This window comes from Lygodium microphyllum, chromosome 7, assembly GCF_053477565.2.
Source record: "Lygodium microphyllum isolate KBCC chromosome 7, Lygodium_microphyllum_v1.1.10, whole genome shotgun sequence".
Classification (NCBI taxonomy): Eukaryota; Viridiplantae; Streptophyta; class Polypodiopsida; order Schizaeales; family Lygodiaceae; genus Lygodium; species Lygodium microphyllum.
The window spans coordinates 125,973,240-125,992,236 of record NC_141141.1 but is presented as its reverse complement, the minus strand read 5'-3'; the positions used below and the strand labels follow the sequence as shown (position 1 = coordinate 125,992,236).

General features: G+C 36.6%; 1 protein-coding gene across 1 annotated transcript in view; it reads right to left on the bottom strand.

The window, feature by feature from the left end:
- Positions 1-17,262: 17,262 nt before the first annotated feature.
- Positions 17,263-18,997, bottom strand: part of LOC148033916 (plastid transcriptionally active protein) — a 63,023-nt gene continuing 61,288 nt past the window's right edge. The window contains exons 3-4 of the mRNA XM_087681898.1: positions 18,072-18,220; positions 17,263-17,968 (exon numbers count right to left, since the gene is read on the bottom strand). Of these exons, the coding sequence (XP_087538024.1) occupies positions 17,926-17,968; positions 18,072-18,220 (192 nt within the window). The 3' untranslated portion in view covers positions 17,263-17,925. The remainder of the gene's footprint in view (positions 17,969-18,071; positions 18,221-18,997) is intronic.

Below are 18,997 nucleotides of genomic sequence, written 5' to 3'. Positions count from 1 at the left end.
AGGCACAAATCAGTCAGCTTACAAGTGCAAAGGAAATCGTGATTGTGAATTAGAAGCAATAACAATAAGACAATAACTTTAAAAACGGTTTGATGAAACCTAAGAAGCATATAGAAAATTCATTGTTGATTCCAAAGACTAGGTGCAAGAACTCCAAACTCAACTTAGGGAAATGTTTTCAAAGCTTCGAGTATAGGACTCTTAAGCTTCAATAAAGAGATACATTGCTCAAAGTTAAGGAGGAAGAGATGGACAAGCTATGCAAATAGTTACTCAAAACACGTCAACAATTGATAGAGTTTTCTCTCCAGCTGGGTCCAAGAAAAAGCCAAAATAAACTTGCACAAAAAATAGACAGGAAATCATCTACATGCATAGGGCCAATGCAAAGCTACATACACAAGATTGCACAAAAGGATCACAGCTAGCTTGATAGGGGCTATTGGCTATGTAGAAGGTGAAACATAGAGATTGTATGAAACCAACCCAAATGAATTTGGCCTAGATCTAGGCATGGAACGATATACTGAAATCCAACATAAGGTGCAATTGACAACCTAGCATTCACCCCTCAAACACAATTATATTAAAGTTTAGAGCGAATGCTAAAAGCAAAAAATTTATCCATACTTTTAAGCTAGTCCAATAATTTTGCAGTGTGAGATAGTCATGTGCCATGTGCACCTAGAGAACACTATTGTGCTCTTTAAAGGAGAATTTGAATCCATGGCTCACCCTAAAGAGCTTAAAGCCTTAGCAACCTTAAAAGGCATGGAGCAAATCAAAGAGATCAAACAAATGAATGAAGATCTAATCAAAGAATACTTAATCTATCACTTGAGAAAGAAGGGATATGAAGAGCATGAACTAATGGTAGCAAGCCTTCTAGAACCTCAAACACCCCAATCAACTTCTCCCATCACCTTAGAGCTTCTAGGGTCATGACATCCCCCAATGATATGCAAGAGCTACCAAAGTTCAACATAGGGAAATCAAAAGAGTGCTCAACTAAAGAAGAGGAAGACCCAAAGTGGAGGGAGGTATATGTTCCCATGATATAGACATTAAGAGTACAATTGGAAGATGATAGAGTACCTATCCCCTCTAAGGTCATTCCATAGAAAGAAGAAGAGAATCCAAAGAAAACTATGCAAACGTACAAAGATAAATAAGAATCTAGCATCTCAATAGTTATTATTTCAAGGTGAATGGAGAAAGCATGTATAGAAGATTCCTCCCCTTTCCCATAGTGCAACTACTCATATAAATAGTAGAAAACATCACAATGAAGTAGTTAGATCCTTTGGATCTCATGGTTTATCAAAAACCTTGCCAAGAAGAAGGAAGCAAGGGTAGGTACCTCAAGTTGAAGCCAAGGGAAGATTGGCTAGGTCTACAAGAATGGTGATACCCCATTTTCGAGAATAAAAAGAGGGCATGGGAAGCCTTCTATTACTCACATGAAGAAGTATTTATGGATTTTCTCTATCATCCTTATCCATAATGGCTTGGCTAGGATTTTTCCAAAGATCCCTAACATAAGAGCCACACTGATGAAACCTACATGTTCCATCCCATAGACCTTGTGCACTTCTTTAGCCAGTTTGTAAGAGAGTTCACCAACTACCCTAACCTCTCCTTCATCACCACATGTAACTACCTCATCAAGGTATTACAAGAACCAATGATACCATACAAATACAGACTCCCACTACCATTCTTCAACATAAATGTAGGCATTGCTTGAGTCGTATGGCCTTACCTTAGAGCTACACTGTTGTCTACATTTTATATGTAATTATTAGAAGACATGGTGGATAGCTGATTTGGTATGTGTACACACCCTTTCTATCTTGAGTTCTTGTTGCAACTGTGTGAATTAATCAAGGAATATATTCTCAACAAAGGATGCCTTTAGCAAAACACTCAAGTCACTTCCTAAGTGATGTGTCTCCTTTTAAAATCACTTGTATTTAGTCTATTTTTTACATTAAAAAGGAAAGAGGAGAAAAGAAAATAGAAGAAAAAAAAAAGAAAAATCGAATAGAAAAACATGTTACATATTCATGGCACTTAGGATAACCCCCTAGCCCACTCTCCCAAATCACAATTTCAAGGCACATCAAGGGCAAGACATCTTGGGCTTGCTCAAATGGCCTATTACCTAAGGATCAAGATAACATCGTAACTCGCACCAATTGGATCCTCAAGAGAGGGACGGCATTCCAAGTTTACTTGGAATTGGACCCAACTCCCAATTGCATATGCAAGCGTACTATTAGCCATGGATTCACACTTCATACATTATGTTTGTCCTTCGTATGGTTAGTACCTTATTCATATTAGTTCTATGTGTGGGGCAGTCCTTAGATGCTTCATGAAGTTGTATGCTTCATGAAGTGTAGTTTGTAGGTAGTTGAACAACGTGACTTGAAGAGATATTGTGTTTCTTTCTCATGTAAAGATCCTTATTCTTGATCATGATCAATTGTATGCTTGAGTTTCTTTCTTAGATATGCAATATGATTATGGGTGCCATGATTCATTTATGTGTTTTTGTCTTATTTCTAGCATATACTCTGATATGACATTATGAGTGTTGTAGAGTGTAGTTCTATGTCTCTATGTCATTATTTTTGAGTTTCTTACTAGTTTCTTGATGATGCATTAGGTGTTTTCTGCTTTGTTTGATGCAGTTTACTCTATTTCAATATGAGGCAATTCATTCCTATTATGCATTCAGCATAGATTTGGGGCTAAAACACTTTGGTGATGTTACCATTGCTTTCCTATTTCTCTATGTTAAAATACTAGTGAAAATGACAAAGGTTGAGGCCACGAATTCATATTTCTTGCATAAAGCAGCATTCATGCATGAAGCAAAATTCCTACATGAAGTAGAGTTCATGTATGAAGTAAAATGTTCTATATGAAGTAGTAATATATTTCTGGAAACGAGATCATACAACCCCTTCTATGTTGTTCTCTATTTTTGGATTAAAGCCCAATCAAAATGCTTCTCTTCCATGTCAGAAATTTGAAGTTTTTGTCAAGACCTAAAGCAGTGGTAGACTGCCTAAAGCAGAATGATGCAGTCTAAAGGTTTAATTTTGCATTTCTATATATATGTCAAAGAGTTATCTACGTCCATCAAATGTTTCCCTGACCCAAAGCATGTCCAAAGAATTAAGAGAGTTATTAGTAGGATAATAGCAGGGGTTAAAGCAATAGGAATTGGCATCTGGATGAAGGGGAGTTCCCACCTAATGCGTCTAAGTTCTCTAGCAAGAAGGAAGAAGATCCAAATTGTCATGCCACATAGTTTCAAACAAGGTGGGTGGCTAGTGGTTTCAACAATATGTTTGGGGATTAAGTCGAATTGCAACAGTTTGCAACAACCTTCAGAGGTAAGTCCATGGATTGGTATAGTACTTATAATGTTGGACACTTTACCACATATGATGACCTTAAAACTAGTTTTCTAAGTAGATTTAGAAAACATAAGATAGCTACAGATGTGTTAAAGAAGCTGAAGAAAATCAAGCAGAAGACAATGCTTGTGCAGAATTATGCACAAAAATTTAAGAACCATTTGTAGACCCATCAATATCAGTGGCTTGCAACAACTATGTTCCAAGCCACTCATTACTCCACCTCTCTTTGAGATAGGTTATCAAATTATGAAATTCCTAAATACCACCATTCCAATCCTCTTCCCTAGGTCCTCATCATCAACCCACCATCCCTCCTCTACCAGGGCTCCTCATTGGTGGTTGTCCCAATGCTTCTTACATACAACAATAAGTTATCTTGGCATGAGTACCATGGGACTAGCACTTCTTTAAGACGAGGGCATAATGTTAATCAGAAAGAGAAAAAGGCCCATAATATTTGAAAAATATATTGTTGTAAAATTCAATTAGATTAAGAGCCAAGTTCCCTATCATGAAAATTGCCATGAGGTTATAACTTGCATTAGTCAATTTTTTGATGAAGACTAAGGTCTAGGTGTAGGAAAATACAAGGTGAGTCTAGTCATGTAGTTAGAAAAAGAGGCTAAATGCCTAAGGGGAATGGGGAAATTCTGGCCCTAGAATTCATGTATAAAAGAGATGAGAAATTATGGAACAAACTATTCATGTGTGTGCAAACTTTACCTTCTTGCCTTCTTGCTTCTCTATTGTCTTGAGTGGGATTGAAGGTGTGTGCGTGTTTGCGTGTGTGCGTGTGTGCGTGCGTGTGCGCGAAGTGAGGGACATGGCAATGAGATGCTCCTTGTATCCTTCCCCTTCTTCTCTATCCCATCACTTTGGTGACTTGTAACACAAGCAAGAGTGTGTGAGTTGAGATAGTGAGGGACGTGGTTGCTATTCTTCTCTTCATCTTCTCAAGCTTGTCACTGGTCTTCTCTCATTTGGGGGCAACAACAAAAGCAAGATTAAGAATGAAGAAGTATGTGCATGGATTGAGAATATGGCTTACCGATGTAATGGCTAGAATGAGGTGAATATTGATAAGTGTGTTCCTTAATCATATCCAGTCTATTTTAGTGTGGCGTGGGAGTAGGCTAGGTGAGAGAGAGCCACGCACTTCATAGGTAAAGTTTATGGTGCAAATATTATATGAGTGCACATATGAACTCAAGTAATTACTTATTAAAAGTCAATTTTATTGGTTCTCATATAGTAATGAAGCAAGGAAACTTAGAATATGGAAGAATTATTATTTCCAAGGAAAAGGGTCCTTGAAGAGGATTATGAGGAGATACCCTTGGCTCATTGGATGATGCCATTTAGGATGCAAACCGAGTGATCTCTTACAAGTAGGTCCTCCAATGGTTGCAACTGTATGTGGTAGTTGCAAATATTAGTTTCTTTCTTAAGTGTCTTTGTACCTTGCTTTCACTATTCAGTTGCTAGAATTGAGTTGAATGATAAGTAAAGAGAGAAATGTGTGAGTGACTCAGGGTGATAGTTCTAACCATAGGTGAGTCAAGCTCTATAGGTATGTCCTATCCTTGATGGGCCTTGAGTGAACATGGGAGAATTGAGAAAAAGAGCTAGAGGGTTAGAGATGAAACTAACTGACCAAAGCCACCAAGCGTACGTATCTGTAGGATCCCTAGGTGTGGTGTAATGCCCTTGGGTGCATATTTATGTTTTTTTTTTCTTCTTTTAAACACATATATAAAGTGTCATACAAATGAGAGTCTTAGTCTTACAAGAGTGAGTGGGAAATATTAGAGATTAGAAAATTGATCAATATTAGTGGTCCTAAGTTTCCATTTTGTTTGTACGTTGAAGCATATGGGACAATTATTGAGCCAATATACTTGAAGCACTAACCTTGACATTGGAGAAAATGTCACTAATCAAGAACCATAATTATTGATGATGATTGGAATCTTTGGTGGAGCAATATCCATATCTTCTCGAAGAACTTTATGGATCTCAAGTTCATAGTCGAGGTACATCTTACATGAAGATATTAGGGCCTCATTTGTTGATGGTCTCTCATATCCTTTGAGGAGAGTTGAGTCTCCTAGGTATTTTGATGTCTTTGGATGAAGGCTCCAATTTCAACCTTTTCACTTACAATACATGGATGAAAATTGAGCAACTTGAAGTTGTGACAACAAATTCCATTATCAATCCATGTGGGGGATTTCCATACATTTTGTTGGGAAACTAAAAGAACCTAAGGTCAATTGAAATGAAAAGAATTCTACTTATGGTTTGCATACATCCTAACCACAAGGATGCTAGGAAAGAAATCCTACTTGGAAGAAGGACTTTCTAGTAGATAGCTAAGTGTAGTAATGATTTTGTTTCACAATGCATAGACATTGGCCTTCCTAGTGTCTAGATAACTTCCTTCAATAAATGAGACATTGTCTAGCCTCAAAATATAGGAAGGAACCTACAATAGGATCAATCGTAGCCTCTAGCAAGGGGATAAAGAAATGCTTGAGGAAATACTCAATGCCTAGATGGAGAAAAAGAACCCAATAAGCCAAGTTCTCTCAAACAAAATAAAGATGAGCACTAACTAGGTACCTAAAAATGCTAACATCAATATAAAAACTTCCAAGCCTGCCAAAAAGAAAAGTTGATAGCCCCACCAAAGAAATCTAAGATGCCAACCTTTGTTCAATATAGATATTGATTTAGAGTTAGCTATCCCCAATGATGGGTCCTTAAAGCCACGTTGTGTGCTCAAGTTTATTATGCTAGAAATGAATAGATCTAGTTATCTAGACCATCTAAATTGACTCCTCCTACACCAAAGCCCATATTGATCCTGGCTTTTGCAAAAGCTAATTTTAAATCAAAGAGATCCAAAAAATTGAATCTACACCCAAACAAACACAAAACACCAAAACAAAAGAAACTAGTGGCCAACAAGCCCATGGTTGTCTAACAAAAAAAGGAAATAGAGCGACCCAACATTAAAGTGGAATAATCTAAGGCAGCAGTCTCTTGTTTGTGAGAAACCAAAGGTGTCTAAGAAACCACCATCAGCACCTCAAAATCAAGAAATAAAACAACAATAGCCCTATACCATGCCTTAATTCAAGAAATAGACCATAAGAAAAAAATATGAATAATAGAATTCTAACAATAGCTAGTAATACCGTAGAACTTGTAGCTAGTAGTTCCTAATCAAGAGTGGAATAAAAAATTGTTGCAACCTTTGATACTGACTAAATCCACCAACTTAGCCAAGAAACAAGCTTCCAATTCTTTAATAAAACTATATCAAATTTGTTCTTCTTGACCAAAACCTCCAAGAGGCTTGAAGCCCCAAGTTTATTAGAATATCACTATTGGAAATGGCAAAAGGGATTCTGTGTGATACAAAACTATTTGACTGAATTCTTTGAAGAAATTTAATAACATTAATTATGTCTACTTGTGTCTTTGACCAAGTAGACATTGGAGTATTACTTGAAAAGCAATAAATATTCACAGCAGTGTTAGTGACATGGGAGAAACAAGAGCATATATGAATTCATCACTTTTGAGCTCATCTCAATTGACACATCCAGATATCTCAAATCGATTCTATTATCAAGACTTTTCCTAAAAATCTTGAAGGAGATGTGAAAGCTATAAAAGTTCAGAGGAGGTGTAAGAGCTACAGGGTAAAGCTAAATGATGAAGACCACTCAAATGGGAATGGTATGCTATATGAGACCTGATTGCAAGATTAATAAGTCATGTAGGTACTAAGGATGATTAAAGAAGAGTGATAAAAGGTTAGGAATGTGATACAATGTACATGGCTTTCACTTCCCAACAAGTGTTGGTAACTATGTGTAACTTTCCATTGAATAAGAAACTACTACTGTCAACATGCCTTGCCTGCCAAACTCGTACACAAAAAGAGTTGTGTATTGTTATCAAGTTAGGCCAAGATGGCATGAACTTAGATATAATTGTCTACATCTCACTTGGCCTACAATCCCCATATTCTCACTGTCTTGGTACCTCTTCTATACAACCCATACCTTTAGAAATGGCTTATTCCAATAATGAGTAAGCATGTACTATAGAAATGCCATTCCTTTGTACAATAGATAATAACCATTCTTTTCACTATACAAACAATGTCTAAATTGGAAGAATTTAGAACACACTAGGATTTCATGCAATAAAGAGGAAATAGATAAATGACCTTTACACATCAATCTTCATTTCATAATTTCATGTTATACTTATAGATTGATCTAATAACTACAAATACCAAGAACAAGTGACAAGTTTGCAAGAGAAAAATTTTAAGATACCAAAAGGAGAATGAAGAAAAGGCATGTTGATTGCTTTAACCCCTAATTGCAACTAGGAGGAGACAAGCCCAACCATTGTGATAGAACACCATCATGTGAATCAAGGAGGTGAAAGTAATCAAGACCTATCAATTGACTTAACCATCTTCAAGTGAAGAGTACCTTGAGAGCCCACCTCTCAAAAGTCAAGCTTCTCCATGAAGAGTTGCTCAATGTATCAACTCAAATAGTTATACTGATGACATCCTTAGAGACATTGGTTCTTCTTCAACAACTATGTCATCATCAACTTCTCAATCTACATTGTTAGCATATTAGCCTCCTCTACTATCACATATATACTTATATGCATACAATTCTATTGAAAGTCAAAATTGTCATCACCATCAACCTTTATACTTCAAAATATTGTGTAAATAAGGTTAGAATCTTGATCTAGTTTTACATTACATGGCACATTTTTAAAAACCAAAAAATGAGAAATTTTAGAAATACAGACACGACAAAACATAAAAATAAAGAAAAATAAAAAGAAATATGCACCCCACAATCATTGCACCTAGTCACCTAGGTCAATCAACTATGTCTCAAACCCCCTATTCCCCCCTTCTTTACCCCCACATATTCCTAGTGTGAAACTTAGCTCCTTGCACCTTTCTTTCCCTAACTCCATTCAACAATTTGATGCAAAGAATGTTCTTGTCAATAACAAGATGGAAAAGACACTTCAAACAATAGGATTCCTTCTAAATCAATCATTTTACCTAGCAGTTGTCCCTTGGAGGCATACACATCAATTCTACCTTACATTGAATCTACAAGTTCGCCCATCCAACTTTGCATCTCCTTACATCTTATTAGGGATATATTTTCCTTAAGAATGATAATATTTTTATCCTTCTATCATGGAAATCGCCCTTGCTATGATGACCTTCAATAAGAAAAACCCATAAAAGTTTTCTTCTACTTATATATAAGTTATGTAAGCTTATATATAAACATATTTCTTGCATTATAATATTTATATAGTCTAGGTCCTTAAGTATGGGAAATACCTAAGAAGATACAACTTGCCTATATAGCCTGTGCACAAGAAGACTAGTACTCACCTAACAAAGCAATGGAACATGAGGTTTCAATTGTAGGTATCAAAGCTCATGGAGAACATTCGATCTTTGTCTCTATATCCAAACACAATCAATTCCTCCTCTCCCTGCTGACACCTCAAATAATTATCACTATGGAAGGACCCATTATTCAAGCATACCACCATCAAAAACTATATAAGCATCCCCAAAACCTTGTCACCATCATGGCCTAGACCATCATCTACCTAAAAAGGCAAAATGTATTCCTCACCTTCACCACCATGAGTTACACATCCCATCAATGGCAACCACTATTCCTCCATCAAACTATACTGTCGATATTTATACCCTACCTTTGATGGCACTTGCTAAGGGACTGGAACTCATTTAGGAGAGGAGGCAAATGTTGGGCAAATTTTGGAATTTCCCAAATGATAGTTTTCAAAAGTAGTAGTTGCTAGACTCAAAAGTGTGAAGGAAACTACTATAATGGCACCCAAAGTTAGTTGAAGCATCTTTTTTCCTAAGTTCTTATAAATAGCAATCACCAAAAAAATGATAGCTAAAAATATTGCATGATAGGCTAATAATTGAAAATAGCAATATTCAACCAAGGTGGAGCCTAGAAAAAATACACAATAATTTTAAAATATATTTTAAGGATTTTTTGGCTCTTTAAATTATATATTTATTCACTTCTCACTCTTGAGCTTAGTCTAGTGTATTTTAGGTCAATTTGTAAAATTCACAACACAGGGAGAATGGTTGTTGTAACATCTAAGCATCAATCTTGCTCTTATACAAATTGTAATCTCTCTCAAAGTCATGGATATATTTTTTCAAATTATATTCATAAATGTACAAAAGATCCATAACATATGAACATATGTGCACAAGTACATCCCATCATGTCAAATCCAAAGAGCTACAAGCATGTAAAAGAGAGATGACCAAACTTAAGAGAGTGTAAGTGTTGATGCTATTTACATGAAAAATCCTATGTATAATTTGTAAAATGTGAGAAGAGTGTCTCATTCTTGTGTGTGCAAACTTTTTAGCTCTTGCTTCCATGTTCTTCCATCTTACCTCTACCACAGCCAAAGCTTGAGAGAGAGAGAGAGAGAGAGAGAGAGAGAGAGAGAGAGAGAGAGAGAGAGAGAGAGAGAGAGAGAGAGAGAGAGAGAGAGTGTGTGTGTGTGTGTGTGTGTGTGTGTGTGTGTGTGGGGGGGGGGGGGGGGCGGCTTGTGGAAGCTTGAATCAATTGACGGGGGTGGTGTGTTGTGGAAGCTTGAATCAATTGACACATGCATGTTTTTCATCCATTAGGCATGTTAGTGGCATCAAAGTTTTTCATTCAATCACCTCATCTTGCATGAAGGTGAGCATTGTAGAGCAACCAAAGTCTACAAGGAATAGTATTGCAAATATAAGCTACAATTATGTTTATCATGCGTAAAAACCCCCAAATTCCATTGTTCAATTCCCTCAATTGGTTCATATTCATGACCTCTACCTCTTGGAAAGAAGGTGCCCTTTCTTTGCCTTGTAACATGGTGCCATGATTTTGTTTTAAGATTGTATGATAAGATTTCTTTAGATAGATTACATTTTATTTTGTTTGATTTCCCTACTTTACAAAGTTCTATTAATGAGTTGAGTAAGCTTAGTATTATAAATTCTTTCCCTAGTTCCCAACATGGATTCTTCTTACTAATATGTTCTTAATTCTCCGCCAGATCTTGGCTTTATTATCCTCTTAAGCCTCCCCTCATCACAAGTGGACATTCATGAATAGACATTCACATGTGAGAAAACTATCAAAACAAGTACTTTAGAAATCCATGTTGAATTAAACATTGTTACAATTTGTCATATGCATAAATCAAATTGTTGCTCTTAATCCTTTGAAACATTTTCCTAAGTTGATATTTCCTCATGTCACTATCTTTCTCCCTTGGAATTTTTCTTTACCAAATAATCATTCTAAAGCTTCCAAATCTCTTAAGAACTTGCTGAAATTTTGATTTCTAGCCAATATTCTGATCCAATTTCATAAATAACCTAAATTTTGAAGTTGTTGTATAGTTGTTTCTCACAACAAGTCTTTTGACAGACAAAATCTCATATCTTGGTGGATATCCAAAACCTTTATCCCATAAGAAGTTGCCAAAATCCAATTAATCTTCCAAATTCTTCTCATGAATAAATGGGAATCGTCTAAGATTAATAAATCTGGTAATGCATCTCTACTACCATCTCCAACCATGTATCAACACATGGAACTTGCAAAAGATGAGTGTCAAATAATCCAACCTCAATAACAAATTTCTTCTCTCAAGTGCTCAAGTTCCAAATCATCAACTAAATTCAAGGATCCTCTACTGTGCACCATCAATGCCACTCTAGTGAAGCTTAAGAACTTTGGAGGGAATTTAAAATAAGTAAAAGGACATTTAAATTTTGTACCTAGGATCATACTAAAGATGGTGGAAAAGACTTGTGTTAGCTGAGATAGTTTGAATATTAGTCCGATAATAAAAGGTAATGAGATTGACAAAATCAAATGTGCCTCACACCACTTCACTAAAAAAGTCTCATGATGGTGTGAATATCACCCCTAATTGTTAAGAAAGATCAATCAATTGAAATGTAAAAAAGGATGTATTATAATGTTTCCTTCCCTTGCAATTCAAGCTCCACATGAGTAACACTAGGGGAGTTTCTCACAACAAGAATGGAAAACCATTCCATGGTACACCTGTGCAATTTTACAATACCCTTATACGACCTTAAATGGTGGAACTAGCGGCTGAAGCTACCTTCCCATGGAAATACATGTCAAATTTGAACACCTCTCCTTAATAGCACTCCCTTTGTCCCATGGTGCAAGGGAAAAAAATTATAGCTTGTCTACCATGGCAAGAACAATAATGACAAGGTTATTGTGATCCTTTTTTTGGTTCTTCCAATGCCATTAACAAAAATTTCAATTTCAATTTCAACAATGGATGTAATAACCAGCACCCTTGGTTTTGTGATGGCAATTCTATCTCTTAAAAAGGGCCAGCCGAATCCAACCCTAACCCATCTAGTAAAGGAGAGATATCACCTACATAGGGCCACAAGAAGATTCCACGCAACAAAGGCTCCTTCCAAGCTCTTCTTTGAACCTGTCTAGCACAGACTAAAACAAGAAACCATTAACCACACCTGTACTAAATAGACAACTGGCCCTCTTGGCCTAAAGAAATAAAACATTTCACTACCAAAACTGATCGTCCCTCTTGGGCTAACAAAATCTGGACGTAATATCCACAGCAGCTAGCCTTCCTAACTTAAAGCTAGATAGGTCATGTTAGTCCACATAATACTGATGTCCTGGGCATATACATCACACCCTATCAGACTACCCAGGGTGCCAAGGATAACATATCATAGGTCAACTAACCCCATGCTACCCTTATAATGTGTTATCAATGTAATCAACATGGCCATATTGCTAGCCCTCTTCTTATTTTAAATATTTATAATTGAAGGAAGTAGACCAGTTACATCAATTGGAGCAAACAAATATAATGATCATCTAAATTATAGTCCAAGTTTTAATGGAGAAACCCTCAAAATTGAGCAAGCAGATAGAATCAACAATAATCTAAGTAACTTTATATTTGTGCTTAGTTGAAAATATGTTGCAAAGTAAATAAGTTTGTTTTGCATGATGACCATAGCACTCATGATCTTATTTCCAAAAAGATTGTAAGAAAATTGAACCGAAACATGGTTCCATCTAATTGTAAAATCAAGGCATCATCTTTAGGCACATAAAAAGTGAGGGGTCTAGGAATTTCTATGGGTTCTTATGTGGAAAAAATATACATTCTTGTTGTACCATTGCAATCGAGTGATTTTATTTTTCACATGCCTTGGAGAGACCATTTCAATCCATAATTAACTATAGTATGACACATATATCATGTATCAACATCAATCAATTTATGTGAAAGGAATTAAGAAAACAAAATTGTATCCTCTAATCAACCATGCATAAGCTAAGCATGCATTAAGGAAAGGTTGAATCTATGATCCTCTTAAACAACAATACTTGTGATGAGTTTTCTGATTATTTTCTTGAGGATTTACCATTTGTCACAAGATTGTCTAAACTTGAAGACCATATCATAGATTTGATTCCACAAAGTCAACCTCCTTATAAAGCCCCATATAGGCACAATCAAATAGAACATAAAGAAACCCAACATCAAGTTGAGATACCTTTTCAAGGACTTACTATGCATAGTAGTTCCCTATTTTGAGCTCTTGGTCTTTTAGTCAAGAAAAAGAATCAAACTTATACAATGTGTATAGCTCTCAATAAGATCATTGTTAAGGGACCATAATCATGTTCCTTACATTGGTGATGTCTTGGATAACCTTCAATAAGCTAGCACTTTTAGTAAGTTAGATCTTAAATCTGGATAACACCAAGTTTGTATGGCCACACTTGATATCTAAGGCATTAAGGTGGACACAAAGAAAGTTGAAGCTATCTCTTCTTGACTAAAACTAGAAATGTTCATAAAGTCAAGTCTACCTTAGGGTTGACAAGTGTTTATTATAACTTTATTCATGAATTTTCCTTGTTTACCTTACCTTTGACCATGAAACATCTTTGTCTTATCTCTCAACGTTGTTCCTTTCTATTATATGAAATTTGTAATCCACCCCTTGTACTATAAGAAATTCATAATACACTCTTGACTCAAAATGCAAAATGATATGGCTTATTTTGTTTCTAAATGTGATGTTTTGTCAAATATTAGCCATATTACAACAAATAACATGGTCTTTTGATGCCTCTTCCAATTCCTAATGCACCTTGAGAACATGTTTTTATGGATTTTATAATTGATTTTCATATTGTGTTTTCTCATCATGAACAAGGATGTCCTTGCGACTCTTTAGCTCTAGCAATATTGCAGCACGTGTCACATAGAGATAACGGGGCATCCATAGAACCATGCTCGTGAGCTGACAATTTTTCTTATTTGCAATATTTTTTCGGTAAATGTAAAGAAAGTTGTGATTAAGATGGGAAAAAGTAGCAAACTAAAAACAAGACAAATCACAATACGTGAAAATTCATCCATCATCAAATGTTAGATAAAGGACAAAGGTCCACACAATTCCAAAATAGAACCAAGCAATATTATTTTCTCCCATGCAAGAAAACTCTTTGAACTTCTCAATTTGATTCTTTATTTCTTCACGCTATTTTTTTAAATCATGGTTTACCCAAAGTATGATTTTAGATCATAATCCTCACTTTTATATCTTTTTTTATCACTCTCTTTTTCAACTTGGGCATTAAAATTTATTTTAGTTTAGATTTTCAACCTAAAACTAATGGACAACTTGAGGCTACTAATAGCTCCATTCTTGACCTTCTTTGATCTTACATTATATCTTGTCTAAGCACTTGGGGCAAATATTTTCATTTGCTTCAATTTTCTCATAATAATACATTGCACCATGCAACACATTAAGCTCCTTTTGGGGTTATCTTTGGACAGTGTCTTGCTACACTTTTTTCTCATTTGTCTCATAAGGTTTCAGTTGCAAAGTTAAGTCCATGATATGATTGGTTAAGCCCAACAATCATCTATTGACAAGATAATAAGAAAAGGAAAGCAATAAAGCTAAATATTAATAATGACTATGTCTAGATTTGTATTGGAAAATGAATATTGAAAAGTGTTGGGTTCAATCCAAATTATTTATGAGATCAATGAGAATCCTTTCGAGTTAGATTTACCTTCTCACATTGAAGAACCCTAACACCTTTCGTACTAAACTAAGGAGAACTTGCATGCTATCCTATTTATAATCATCCACCTTTGCTTGAAGAAGACCATGAGATTTTAGAACTTGAGGCTACTCTCTATACTAACCATATGACCAACAATATTGGAAATCATTGTCTCCCTATTTTACTAAGTTCTGAGAACCATCCCATCAAGGAAGTTTAATGGATGAGCACTTGCGCTTTGCACTCCTATCCAGCCCTTTTGTCTCCATATTTAGCATGTAGCAATTGAGGGAAATTGATATCCCACTCTCACGGTATATTGTCAAGAGGCACCTTCACAAGGTTATGAGTGTCTTAAATGGTTCTACTTTGTGTGCATCCTTGAAAGGATGAGCGTCATAAATGGTTCTTCAATGTGATGCGCATTCTAAATGGGATAAGTGTCTTGAATGGCTCTCCCTTTGGCAAAGAGTTGATGGGAATGCATGTTCTTTCTAGACTCATCGAGGTTTATTGAGTGTACATGAGTGAAAGAATAAGTGGGTGATTTTCTAAAATCCGTATTAATTTACTAAGACACTTATGTGGTGGTAGTATGCATGCTCCTATCAAAATGCTTTTGAGTATTCTTGATAATAAAATTTGATGGCTAGGATGTTTGTTTCACAATTCCAATTTTAGCATGGTGAAAATGTTTAATCAATTTACACATTTTCATGCAAACTTATATTTTTGAATGATTCAGCTAATGTATAAGGGCGAGGAGAATCTTGATCATTGAATCAAGATATTTATTCAAAATTTTCTACTTGGTTAGTGATTCCTTATTTATTATTTTCCAACGGTCCTAAGTGCCATCAACTATTGGACTTAATAAGGTATGCCAATTATTTATCAATCTTAGAGACTTATTTCTATTACAAATATTTATATTTTCTTAACAACTAAACCTTAGAAAATGCAAGAGTCGATACATGAAGATCTTACTTGTGAAAAAACAGTGGTCATAAAGGGCTTGCTTTAGGCAAATTGTGGATACCAATATTAAATACATGCATGGAGGAGAGGGGCTATGCATGGGGGCCAGATTGTACCCAATCTTGTGTCGTGGTCATCTTTCCTTCTACATTTTTACTCTATTCTAGTTTATTTCCAATCATAAAAGAGAGAGAAAGATAAGAGAGAGGGAGAGCCTAAATTGATCATTGCATGCACATTTCGCATCCTTGGTGTGCATCATCATGGCTCGCATGCAACCCCCCTAGGGTATTACACCCTATATGCTTATTATACCAAGGAAAGGCCTATCGTAATTTCTACTAGGCATTAATTATTATCACTCAACTAGTATTCTAGTGCAAATGGTTTGCACATTTTAGTTCCATTTTTCTTCATTAGAGATCCTCTATGCAGCATGACACACATTTGGCCAAATGTCCACTATGTACAACCTCTAGCTTGTTATGCCAAGTGAAGGCCCTATCATGATTACTATGGACTATTAATAGATCAATGTTTTAGTGCTAATCATCACATTATTTCCCTCTCATCCTTTGCACCATCTAGGATCCCCCACGTGACCCATCATAATTAAATAGAAGGATCATATTCTAAGCCCCAACCAATTATAGTTTATCCTTAGTCCATTTCAACTCCTCACTCTCTCCATAGAAGAGTTTCTAGTGTACATCCTGATCAACAACAAATGATTTATCCCTAAGCTTGGCTTGGACATAAAGCATTAGATGTGCCATCTATCAATTATAGCTTGGCGTTTAGAGTCTCTACTATTAAAAAGAGAATTCCAACTCTTTCCCTCTCCCCAACTTTTGTAAACAAAAAGTATTCACCAATGTCATTCATGCCTTCTATTTTCACTCCTATCTTAACCTTTTGTAATGCAACAATATCAAATTCACACCTCTTCATCGATCTAAAATAACCTACTTCCATGACATTGCGGTTTTCTTTCTTGAGTAACCTTGGCATGTTCTCATTGTTTCGAATCTTATCAACCATACACACACTCTCTCTCTCTCTCTCTCTCTCTCTCTCTCTCTCTCTCATTGTTTGTAAACAGGCACTCATGTAATAGAGAACACACACACATGCACGCACACACGCGCGAACATCCCCACCCACTCACCCAGCCATTGAGTATACTTAATCTTCACACTATGTTTTGTTATATAAACCACAGAAGTTGATGAGGCATATATACATAGTGTACATATGCCAACAGCCATAGCTTGAAGATAATGGCCATTATTATGGCATAGGGTTGTAAACTAGCAAATAGGGAGTCTCACTCACATGCAAAGCCCCCTTAGAACCCTGCCCATGTCTCTGTGTGTGTGTGTGTGTGTGTGTGTGTGTAGAGTAGGGGAAGCAAACAAATAATTTTTTCTTTTGTGAAGAAATGCCTCCTTGATCAGTTTGCATAAGGAAGAAACATTTCACATGCCATGGCAAGCAGCCTTACATTTCAAGGGTTTACCTTTGGACCTTGGATATATAAGAATATCAGAGACTTAAGAAATCAGCCTAAAACTATTGGGCGGCTGGATGGATGCAGTCTTGAAATGACTCTTGAAGGGTTGATTACAAATTAGATTTATTTGCAAGTCAGCGACTTGTCTGGACATAAACTGAGTACCACACAGAGTATGATGGTATAAAAACAGTTTCAAACCAGTGAGCTCTGAAGCAACTCTGGTGCTTTCTGACAGCACAAAGAATCACAACAAAAAGTTACAATGCCTGATATTGCTAGTAGTTGTAGATACAACAAGTCACAATACATGACCTTGCTAGGTCACAGCATAACATACACCTGTTGAATCGTGGATATTGTAAGAACCTACTGTTTACTGCCTGTTCAGTGAATACCTGAAGGTAAGTGCCAAGGAACATTATAGATTCATTACATACAGAGCCTAAACAAAAGAACCCACACGGTTTGTGATGACAAGGAAGCATCATTGAGAATCCTGAGAATGGCTTTTCAATACTCCACGCAAGGCCACTAGCGTTGAATCCTGTTAAGGCTTTTGAACTCTCCAAATCAAACTCGCCCAGAAAATTTTCATCCTTGTAATTTTTATCATTGAGCACTGGTCTCTTGAGCTCCAATCAAGTACTTCAAAATAAAATCAGAGTGTGTTGGATGGAACACCTGTACTTCAAACTGAGGTTTGAACTGCCACTGTCCAATCATGAACAGATAAACTGACACTATCAAATCATGTGTATCCTCTGCCAGCACAATTCAAGCACCGCTGCAACCTACATAAATGAACGCTAAGATGTAAAGGAGAATCCAGAATGCTGAAAGCATAGAGTTTTCAGAAAATACTTAAGAAAGATCTCCTCACTGCTCAAGAGGTACCTGTTGCCATCACATGTCGGGCATAGACATGGCTTCCTGACAACAGGGTCATACAAAGGTGTCCAATCTATGGTTGACCTGCCCTTGCATAGTTTGCAATCAACCCGACCTTTTCCCTTGCAGACTCCACAACGTGGTGCCGTTTTCCTCTGGGAATACAATAAAGTAACTTCAAGACATATGCAGGAACTGAAAATACTACACAGAACAAAAGATATGAGATTAAAACACAGGCTGAGGCTGCCAGATGTTAGGCCTTATGATAAGCTAACAAGATGGATGTAAGATTTCAGACACAGGGTCACTGCCTTGTTATCATCAAAGGATATGTGCAGAAAGACACCAGGTTAGTGGAGTCCTCCCCAAATGTCATCAACTGCCCACTACTCCTCAGAGTTTGTGTTTACTGCCTGGCGTTAGTTTGGAGGCTGTGTTTCCTGCTCCAAAGACTCCATCTGTTGTTGATGACCATCCCCGGGCTATGTTTGTTGCACAGATCACTCCATCCACTGCTGCTGTCACCTCCCCAGGCCGTGTTTTGCCTGATCAGTTGCTGCCTGTGCCTGCAGGACCACCTGAAGGCTGTGTTTTGATCTCTACTGCTGCTGCCTTGACTGCCAGATACTCTCTTCTGCTGCATTTGCAGATTTTCTCTCTCCTCTGCCTGTCTGTCATCACTGATCCAGCTGCCCACAACTGTGTTTGCTGCTGCCAGACACCTTCAAAGGCTGCATTGCTGTGTTTTGGGATCCATCAAGAGTACAACAGACTCTCCAGCTCATACTCTCTGCCCCAGTCCTCAAGACAATGGAATTCGGGGGTTAGTATTCCTTTAGTGCATAGTGTGTTTGCTGCATGAGCATTGTATTCTATTCAGATTCATTCAGTTCATTATTCTCTGTGTTCATTGTCTCTGAGTTACCCTA